Source organism: Symphalangus syndactylus, chromosome 14, assembly GCF_028878055.3.
Source record: "Symphalangus syndactylus isolate Jambi chromosome 14, NHGRI_mSymSyn1-v2.1_pri, whole genome shotgun sequence".
Classification (NCBI taxonomy): Eukaryota; Metazoa; Chordata; class Mammalia; order Primates; family Hylobatidae; genus Symphalangus; species Symphalangus syndactylus.
In genome coordinates this window covers 15,188,462-15,197,818 of record NC_072436.2, presented here as the reverse complement: position 1 = coordinate 15,197,818, position 9,357 = coordinate 15,188,462, and the positions used below count along the sequence as shown (strand labels likewise).

Genomic DNA, 9,357 nt, shown 5'->3' with positions numbered 1-9,357 from the left:
CTAATTTTTTTTTGGTATTTTTAGTAGAGACGGGGTTTCACCGTGGTCTCGATATCCTGACCTCGTGATCCGCCCGCCTCGGCCTCCCAAAGTGCTGGGATTACAAGCGTGAGCCACCGTGCCCGGCCTCTGCTTTTTTTATCTTTTAAATTTCTAACTTAGCTTCTCTATGGTCAGAGAATGTTCCATATTATTTCAATCCTTTGACTTGATTGAGTCACACTTTAGGGCCCAGCTTTTGGACATTTTTGGTAAATGCTTTACATATTTAAAAATAATGTGCGTTCTGCAGAGACAGGGGTTCGCCATGTTGGCCAGGCTGGTCTTGAACTCCTGACCTCAGGTGATCCGCCTGCCTCAGCCTCCCAAAGTGCTGGGATTACAGGTGTGAGCCACCGCACCCGGCCCCTTCTTTTTATTTTCAAACTTTCTATGGCCTCTTTGAGCACAGCGCGAAAGCTGCCCCAGATAGTCCAAAACCAGGTTTGGCCCTTGTTGGGCTGGATCTGGCCCTGGGACTGACTTTTGCCAACCCCCTGTCCGGTGGGCTCACTGTGGCTCTGGCTGACAGGGAGGGGAGGGGCTGAGCTCTGGGCTCTGCACTGACAGTGAGGGCAGCCTCCAGTTGGTGAGGTCGGGTCGGATTCTCTGCTGTTCTTACTCCCACTGGGTAACCCATAGCAGCTGCAGCCAAAGCCCCTCCTCCCAGACAGGCCCTGGACAGCAGGAGGCCGCCCGGTGCCCTCTCAGTCCCACTGCTGACTGGCAGACGCCCGATGGGGCAGCCTGTACCGCCTGCACTCACCTCTCGGAGCTCCCCTGCTCTGGATCTTAGCACCCCTGCTTTGTTTGCTCATAATAAATGCGTACATACGCGAATGTCATAGCATATTAGAGGATGGGGAGTGCTTTGGGGAAAAGACCTGGTCCAGGGGGACGCAGGATGCTGGCGAGGGTGAGTGAAATATCAAACGGGGCAGGTAAAGATGACCTTGTTGGGATGCGACATTTGCAGAAAACATCGAAGAAGAGGGAGTCTGTCTTGCAGCCGGATGTCTAGGGAAGAGCAGGCCAGGCTGAGGGCCAGAGGTGCAAAGGCCCCAGGGCAGGGTGGCGCCTGGCTGAGGAGGCAAGGGGGCCACGTGGCTGCATCAGGAGGGGCAGGACCTGGGGGTCTCAGGTCAGAGGGATAGTGGGAGCCAGAGTACCTGACGCCCTTAGAGTCACCCTGTGTGAGAGGAGAGCCCTGGGAGGGTTCTGAGAGAGAGCCCTCCAGACACCAAGTTGAGGAAGGACCTTTAGAGGATAGACGTGGAGATACCAACCAGGGGGCTGTGGTGGTTGCCCAGACGAGAATGACCGTGGCCAGGGTGGTGCGGGCAGTGGGCTCTGTGTGTATTTCGCGATGGAGCCTGTAGTTACCCGCAGGTGGGCTGTGAGGATGGTGTGTGAATCAGCCTCACTCTTGCTGCTGTGACAAATAGACCCTGACATTGCCACACTCGCCCTGGAACAGCTCTGTTCTCGCTCCCGTAAGCCCAGCAAGGGTTCCCCTGATGGGCAGCTGTCTTCCCTTCTGAGGTGAGCCAGGACTCAGGCGCCCAACACCCTCAGTGCCACCAGCCCAGAGGTCCTGGAGTCCTGTGTGGCCAGTGAGCAGCTGGAGGCCGACGCCCACATCCACAAATGGCACCAAGGGGACCCAGGCCCCTGCTGCTCACAGGACCTGGGGGCTGGGAACTGCCAGGGCTAGGGGCCCTGAAGCCACCAGATGAGGGGGCTCCAGGCAGGTGAGTGTGGGTGGGACAGAGGACCAAGGAATGGGCTGGGGTCCCACCGGAAGCACTAAGTGGGGAGAGTAGCACCATCGAGGGAGACACACAGCCGGGAGATAGAAGGGCCCAGCTTAGGGGCCTGAGTAGGCAGGAGATGGGGGCGGAGGGTCTGCCGGGTGCTTCAGCCTGGAACGAGGCCCCTGCCAGGGGCACCCAGGGGCTGCAGGTGTCCTCATACTGCGTTGAGGCATGAACTGGGAGTGTGTGGCCCCAGGCCAGGCCCATTACACATTGGGAAGGGGCCCTTCAGGGATTTGGGCCCAGAGAGCACTGTGTACCCTGCTGACTGGAGGCCCACCCGGATGGACTCTCGCTACAGGGTTGCCCTTGGGGGCTGCCCACAGCCAGGTGGGGCTTGGGGATGGGAGAAGGTGTCTTCATTCCCACCCTCACACGCCCACCCTGCCCCCCAGCTGTTGTGACCCATGGCCCTGATCCTGCGCCCACCCCAGTTCACACCAGCACCCCCAACAGACACACCAGGCTGCGTCATTCACTTAATGCTGCTTTTCTTCCATTTTCCGGCAAAAGCTGGGTCCACCCTCACAGCTGCCGCCTCTTACCGGCCCCAACAGCTTCTGCCCAGGTGCGTGGTCACCGCGGTTACCCTATGGGAGCCCCTCAGCTGGCCAGGGCTGGTCATGGTGCTACTTCTTCTTTGGAATTTTCTCCTTTTTGATCAATTCAGAAAATTCTAGAGCAGGAGACCAATTTCTAGTAAGTACCCCTGTTTTGTGTCCCTCAGTTCTTGTAGGCCCTTTAACTCTCAGAGGAGGCAGAGGGAGTGTGCCTGGACTACACAGTCCAGGGGGTCCTGTCCCCAAGCCCTTGAGCAGGGACCAGGCCTCCAGCCCATCTGGCCGGGGGCCCCACGCCGGAGCTGTTTGTCCTGGGCCCAGCTGCTTGGTTGTCACGAGTTGACCCCAGCTGGGGACTGGGGGCTTGCAATGGCCTGGGTCTCTGCAGAGACTCTCAGGAATTCCCACCAGACCTTCTGAGAGCAGATGCTCACTCCTATGATCATCTGTCAGTGGGGAAACAGGCACGGAGCAGCTGGGGGGCCTGCATTCTGAGAGGGGTCAGGCTGCCTGTCAAGCCTTGTGACCCCCTACAAGCCAGGTTTGCTGGGGTTTCTAGGCCCAGGCAAATGAGGATGGCCTGTGGCTGGGCAAGGGGTGTCTGGAGGCCCAGCCCACCTCGTGTGCCCTCCACTCTCCAGGCCTGTGGCCAGCCACTGCGGTTGTGTGGGGGTGAGATGGCCCAGACCCAGACCTCAGGGCAGCCATGGAGAGCCTCAAAGACCGTGGGCCCCCCAGAAGATGGCACCCCTGAGCCCTGAGTCCCCATACCCGCTGGCTCCGCCACAGCTGGCCTTCCCAAAGCCCTCCCGGCCGCCTCTCTGCAGTGGTGCCCTTGGCCCAGGGAAGAGCCCCTTGGCTCCCAGCCCAGACCCCTGAGCCTGGGTTTCCTCATCTGTGAGTTGTGTACCAGTGCCCTCGGGGCGGGGCCATGGGCAAGGGTGGCAGCCTAGCAGGGGAAGGAGGGTCCTGAGGGTGCCCCGGCTGTGCTGCCCCCACCTTCGTAGTCGATCCTCCCGTCCCCGTCTGTGTCCGCCGCCTGGATCATGGCCTCGGCCTCCTCGTCTGTCAGCGGGGCGGTGGGCCCGCTGCTGGGGATGATGGACAGGATGTACCTGGGGCCGAGGGGGCTCGAGTCAGGGCCAAGGGGCTTCCGGCCAGTGCCCAGTGACTCACGAGCCATTCGCCCCGCACTTTGTAGGCAAGGGCACTTCGGGCTGGGAGTCTGGGCCTCTGGGCCTCCTGGGCCTCTAGCCGGTTCTGGCCCAGCCCTGCCAGCTGCAAGGCCAGCAGGGACCCGGTGGGGGAAGGCTGGGTCTGCCAGGTGGGCATTCGGCGTGGTCTGGGTGGCCTGGGCCCCACCCCTCCCTGGCCGCCGGCCATTACTTGATCTCGTTCCACTCAATGAAGCCGCTCTTGTCCTTGTCCAGGGCCTGGAAGGCCTTGCGGATGGCGTCGTCCAGCTGGCCCGAGGCGTGGAACTTGCGCATGTGCTCGAAGAACTTGAGGTAGTTGAAGGACCCTGGGGCAACCAGGCTGGGCTCACGGAGGGGCCCACCTCACTCCAGCCGGGCCTCCAGGGAAGACCCCGCCCTGGGATGGGGGCTGCCGGGCCCTGCACCCCCATGTCCCCGCCCGCCGCAGGTCCTGGTGTCCTGGACCCATCAGCCCCAGAAAAGGAGTGAGATCTCCTGACCACAGGTGGGCTGGACAGGTGGGGGGCCGCGCCAGGCGAGGGCATGCTGTACCGTGGTGTCTTATGTCCGTGGGCAGCAGCTCAATGTCCTTGTCTGATAGGGACGTGCCCAAGGCCAAGGCCATCTTCTTCATCTGGGAGGAGAAGTCCTCCTCCATCCTGGTCCTGGGGTGGATAGGGAGTCAATTTGTGGGGTGCACACACGGATTGGGGGTGCTGCTTGGGCCAGAGCAGACGTAGACGCCGCGTGGTGCTGGGTCCTGCCGTAAAGTGGGAATGGTGACAGGCGTCACAGTGTTGGCGTCGTGCCAGGGCCCCTGAGACATGCTGGGATCCCAGCCAGGCAGGTGGGGGTCTGGGCACAGGCAGAGGGGTCAGCGGGAGAGGCCGGGCCGTCCTGTGCCCCTCACGGCAGCGCCTTGTGACCTGCTGGGCTCTCAGTTGCTGTCCCCAGGGGGGGTTGGGTTCTGGGGCTTAGCATAGCAGCTATCTCAGAGCGCAAGGGGAAGCGGGTGTCCCAGCTTCTTGGCCCTCTTGAAAGTTCACGGGGTGGTAGAGCCTTCTGGAACGCTCTTGCTGCCAGGAGGGGCAGCCTGTGTTCTCGAGCGGGGCTGAGCAGTGGCTAGAGGCATCTCTGCTCTCCTCTGGATAGAGAGGCCATAGGTCAAGGGTTGCAACCCAACCCTGGCGCCCCAGAGGTGTGAGGAGCACCAGTTGCAGCCCCTGGACCAGGTCCTGCTCCCCAACCCATGGTGCCTCCAGCTGCCATGTGATGTGGGGAGATGCCTGCCCCTTCACAGGGTTGTGCGAGGAGCCAGGAGGGAAGGGAGATGGTGGGGAATGGGCTTGCCCGCTGCTGTGGGGCTGGAGCTGGGCCCCCACAGCCCCTGCAGTGGCTGATTCCCCCAGCCCGCAGGGTAGTGGTGAGCGGGCATGTGGGGCAGGCCTGGGCCTCGGAGGCCCTCAGGACAGGCCCCGCCCCACTTCATTCAGAGCTGGGACTCTGGCTTCCCTTCCCCAACCCTCGCATCTTGGGGACTCATTTTGGAAGAGGGGACACCCGCCTACCACTCGGGGCCCCAGGCCCAATGTCACCTCCTTTACAGAGGAGGGGCTGCGCTGAATTCCAGGCTAAACATGGCCAAGCCAGGAACCAATGTCCCATCTGCCCAGCGCTGGGGGCACCCCTGGGCTGGTCTCGTTCACCACTCCCAATCCCACTGCTCTCAGGGGTGCCCCCAACGAAGGCAGGGGAGCCCGAGATCCGGGCTGGAGACAGGGTGGGAGGCGGGCCTGGAGCTCCAGGCTGCTGCTTTATTTATAGCTCCTGCATCCCTGGCCCAGGCTGGAGTTTAATGGGATCTCAGTGAGCCGGGATGTCCGGCTGGGGGAGGCTGCAGGACACCACACAAGCTGTCCTTGAGCCCTGCTCAGATTCTGGGGGCTGCCCTCAGTGCCAGGAAAGGCCCTGCCGAAAGGCCTCTTTTTCCCCACTCCCTTTACCCACCCTCCACAGCTGGAGACCCTGGAGCCTCCAGGCTGGGCTAAGACCCCTCAGACCACACACCTCCCCAGCATTGCTACATCCGGGAGGCCCTGCCCCGGGCCATTCTGGACCTTCCATTCTCCACCCAGTCTCCAAGGGCAGATGCCGAGATGAGAGAGGCCTCTCGGGGGAAGGGGTGATGGAGGCAGTGGGGTCCCTCTGGGTCAGGGGCAGGGTGCGGGGACCAGAGCTGGCTCTGTGTGCCTGCTGGAGTCTGGGGGCCAGAGGCCTTGGACTCGCTGCCCTGCCAGCCCCACCCCATCTCTGTCCCCACTTAGAGCCTGGGGGCCTAGGGGCAGAGTGAGCAGGTCCAGCTCCCTATGCAGAGGCCCCAGCTCACAGCCGCCTCTTGCAGCCATGCCCACAGAGGCTCTTGCCAGCACACGCATGCACGCACGTGTGCCCCGCAGGACCAGGCACATGCAGCTGGTCTGATAGGGACGTGCCCAAGGCCAAGGCCATCTTCTTCATCTGGGAGGAGAAGTCCCCCTTGGGGCTCGTAGTGGTGCTGCTGGCAGGGAGGGTCATTTCTTCTGTTTCCACCTCATTTCCCCACCTCGCCTGGACCCCCTAGGGTCTCCCAGGGCCACTCTTGTCCTGTGGATGAAGAGAAGGCCCCCAAGTTCCCACCATCCAGCTTGGATAACCTCAGCGGCCAGAGACCCACACCCCACTCCTTGGCAGGGCTTACCTCTGCCTGGCTTCTTTCGAGAGTTCTGGAAGGTGGGTCAGGCTGGGGTGCGGAGAGGCCCAGGGGCTCCAGCTTTTATACCTGCAAGCCTGTTTACATCTCAGGGCTGCAGCTGTCCTCGCCCCTCCCTGACACTCCAGCCTGGCATGGGCAGCTCCCAGGGGCTCGCAGGCACTTGGTGTGTCCACATTGGGCTGGGCAGACTGACCCGTAGCAGTGCCTGGCCTCCTCAAATCTGGGGTGGGGTTAGGGAGGAACAGACGGCACCAGTGAGCTGGTGAGCGGGTGACCGAGGCCAGCTGGACAGACAGCAGCTGGAAGCCTCAGGTCAGAGGGGCTGAGGGACCTGCCCAAGGTCACGGGGCTGGAACCCACACCTCGGGCCTCCAGTGCAGCGGGTTGTACACAGTGGGAGGGGCTGCGGGCGGTGGGGGTGGTGCAGGGAGATTGAGGCTGGGGACCCTGCCCCCCCAGCTCTGGTGCAGGAAACAGGCTGCAGGGCCAGGCACGTGAGTGGGGTTTGAAGGGGCAGCCGAGTGGGTGCTGTGGCCCAGCCTGGGGGCTTGGGCCAGGTGGAAGGGGCACAGCACAGCCTGCAGGCCGGTGGCGGGGGGGAGGCTCCAGGTTCATGCGGGATAAAGTTTATCCAAGCCACGTCCTCCTCCCAAACCACGGTGCCTCCCTTGGTGGTGAGCAGGGAAGGCCAAGGTGATCCCTGGCTGGCACTGAATATACCAGGGGCACGGTTACCTTCTGCCAGGGACGGTGGTGCCAATAGCCCCGCCCCTGTGGGGTGGTCATGTTGGGCACCGCAGGCCTGTGAGCAAAGCCAGGGACGGTGCTGTCTGCTGGGGGCGGGGGTCTGGCTTTCTACTGGAGGCCACAGGACCATCCAGGCCTCTTACATAGGCTGCAGTAGCCTCTGTTCATGTTGGAGGTGTGAGGGTATTGTCCTCACTAATGAAGGTGACGGTCATGATGTGTGACAGGTGACAATGAATGTAATAAGTGTCATCCGCCATTGGCAGGGCCCCAGGGGTCTCAGATGACACAGCAGCCTCTTGAGGGAGGCTCCATTATCCTCCTTTTTCAAGAGACCCCAGGAGATGATGAGATGAATCCAGTTCCATGTGGTCCCCTTAGGGGCTGTGGGGCCCGTCCCAGCCAGGTGTAGAGGTCAGGGCCACCTGGAGCCTCAGGTCGGACATCAGGGAGATGTCCAGGCCCAGACAGGGAAGGGGACACTGGTGGGTCCTCCCAGGTCACTTTCCCAAAGGGTTGAGCCTTCCCCGGCCCCAGCAGCAATTAGTGGCCAGTTAAATTCTTGCCCAACTTTGGCCTTTCAATGAATGTGATTGTTTTAATTAGGATGATTGAAATATTATGTGTAATAGCTTTTGGATGAGATGAAGCAATCAGGTTTATTACAGAACATTTGGAATATGCAGACAAACACGGTGGAGATAAAGTCACCTGCAAAACACACGTTTGATGCTGGAGAATGTCCAGGCTCGGTGGATGCCTTTTCCTCCATTTCCTTAATGCTTTTCTTCCTTCTTGTGTGACTTTTTATCATGATAGAATTCACATAGCATAAATTTACCATCTTTGCCTTTTTTTTTCTTTTTTATTGAGACAGAGTCTTACTCTATCACCCTATCACCCAGGCTGGAGTGCAATAGTGCGATCTCAGCCCTGCAACCTCCGCCTCCCAGGTTCATGCAATTCTCCTGTCTTAAGCTCCCAAGTAGCTGGAATTACAGGTGCATGCTGCCACGCCCGGCTAATTTCCGTATTTTTAGTAGAGACTGAGTTTCACCATGGTGACTAGGCTGGTCTGGAACTCCTGACCTCAGGTGATCTGCCTGCCTCGGCCTCCCAAAGTGCTGGGCCTACAGGCATGATCCACTGTACCTGGCCGCCATTTTTTTTTTTTTTTTGAGATGGAGTTTCAAGCCTAGTGCAGTGGCTCATGCCTGCAATCCCAGCACTTTGGGAGACCAAGGCGGGCGGATCACCTGAGGTCAGGAATTTGAGACCAGCCTGGCCAACATGGTGAAACCCCCGTTTCTACTAAAAATATGGAAATTAGCCAGCGGTGGTGGTGTGAGCCTGGAGTCCCAGCTACTTCGGAGGCTGAGGCAGCAGAATCGCTGGAACTCCAGAGGCAGAGGTTGCAGTGAGCTGAGATCGCGCCACCGCACTCCAGCCTGGGTGACAAAAGGAGACTCTGTCTCAAAAAAAAAAAAAAAAAAAAAAAGGTGAATAATACTCCATTGCATGGTTGGACCACATTTTGAGTATTCATTTGCCTGTTCATGGACCCTGGATTCCACCTTTTGACAATTGTGAATAATGCTGCTATGAACATGGGTGTACAGATGTCTCCTTGAGACCCTGCTTTCAGTTCTTTTGGGATGGTAACCAGAAGTGGAATTGCTGGATGCTGCAGTCATTCTAATTTAAGTGTTTGACGAGCTGCCATAGTGTTTCCACGGCAGCTGCACTGTTTTCCATTCCCACCAGCAGTGCACAGGGGCCGATAGCCCCACATCCTCACCAACACTTGTGATTCTCTGGAGGTTTTTTTTTTTAAATAGCAGCCATCCTAAGGGGTGTGAGGTGGCATCTCATTGTGTTTTGTTTCGTTTTTGTTTTTGTTTTGAGATGGAGATTTGCTCTGTCACCCAGGCTGGAGTGCAGTGGCATGACCTAGGCTCACTGCAACCTCCGCTTTCCGGGTTCAAGTGATTCTCCTGCCTCAGCCTCCTGAGTAGCTGGGATTACAGGCACGTGCCACCATGCCTGGCTAATTTTTGTATTTTTAGTGGAGATGGGGTTTCACCATGTTGGCCAGGCTGGTCCTGAACTCCTGGCCTCAGGTGATCCACCCACTTTGGCCTCCCAAAGCGCTGGGATTACAGGCGTGAGCCACCATGCCCAGCCCTCACTGTGGCTTTGATTTCCATTTCCCTCATGATTAGTGATGGTGGGCATCTTCTCATGGGCTT

At 59.5% G+C, this 9,357-nt stretch overlaps 1 protein-coding gene across 1 annotated transcript; it reads right to left on the bottom strand.

Moving 5' to 3' along the window:
- Nucleotides 1–2,259: 2,259 nt before the first annotated feature.
- PVALEF (parvalbumin like EF-hand containing) lies at nt 2,260–6,380 on the bottom strand. Its single transcript, XM_055241850.2, has 5 exons — nt 6,347–6,380; nt 4,162–4,369; nt 3,800–3,935; nt 3,413–3,528; nt 2,260–2,529 (listed from the first exon to the last, which is right to left on the bottom strand). Exons 2-5 carry the CDS (start codon nt 4,265–4,267, stop codon nt 2,483–2,485), a joined length of 405 nt encoding a protein of 134 aa, XP_055097825.1. The 5' UTR covers nt 4,268–4,369; nt 6,347–6,380; the 3' UTR covers nt 2,260–2,482.
- Nucleotides 6,381–9,357: the final 2,977 nt, after the last annotated feature.

Bases quoted from the DNA above. Each gene is read 5' to 3' on its own strand.
- PVALEF (XM_055241850.2), bottom strand. From the start codon at position 4,267: ATGGAGGAGGACTTCTCCTCCCAGATGAAGAAGATGGCCTTGGCCTTG. The intron at 3,529-3,799 runs GTAATGGCCGGC...CCTCGGCCCCAG, and splicing joins ATTGAGTGGAACGAGATCAA to GTACATCCTGTCCATCATCC. The intron at 2,530-3,412 runs GTGGGGGCAGCA...CTCCTGCTCTAG, and splicing joins CGGGAGGATCGACTACGAAG to AATTTTCTGAATTGATCAAA.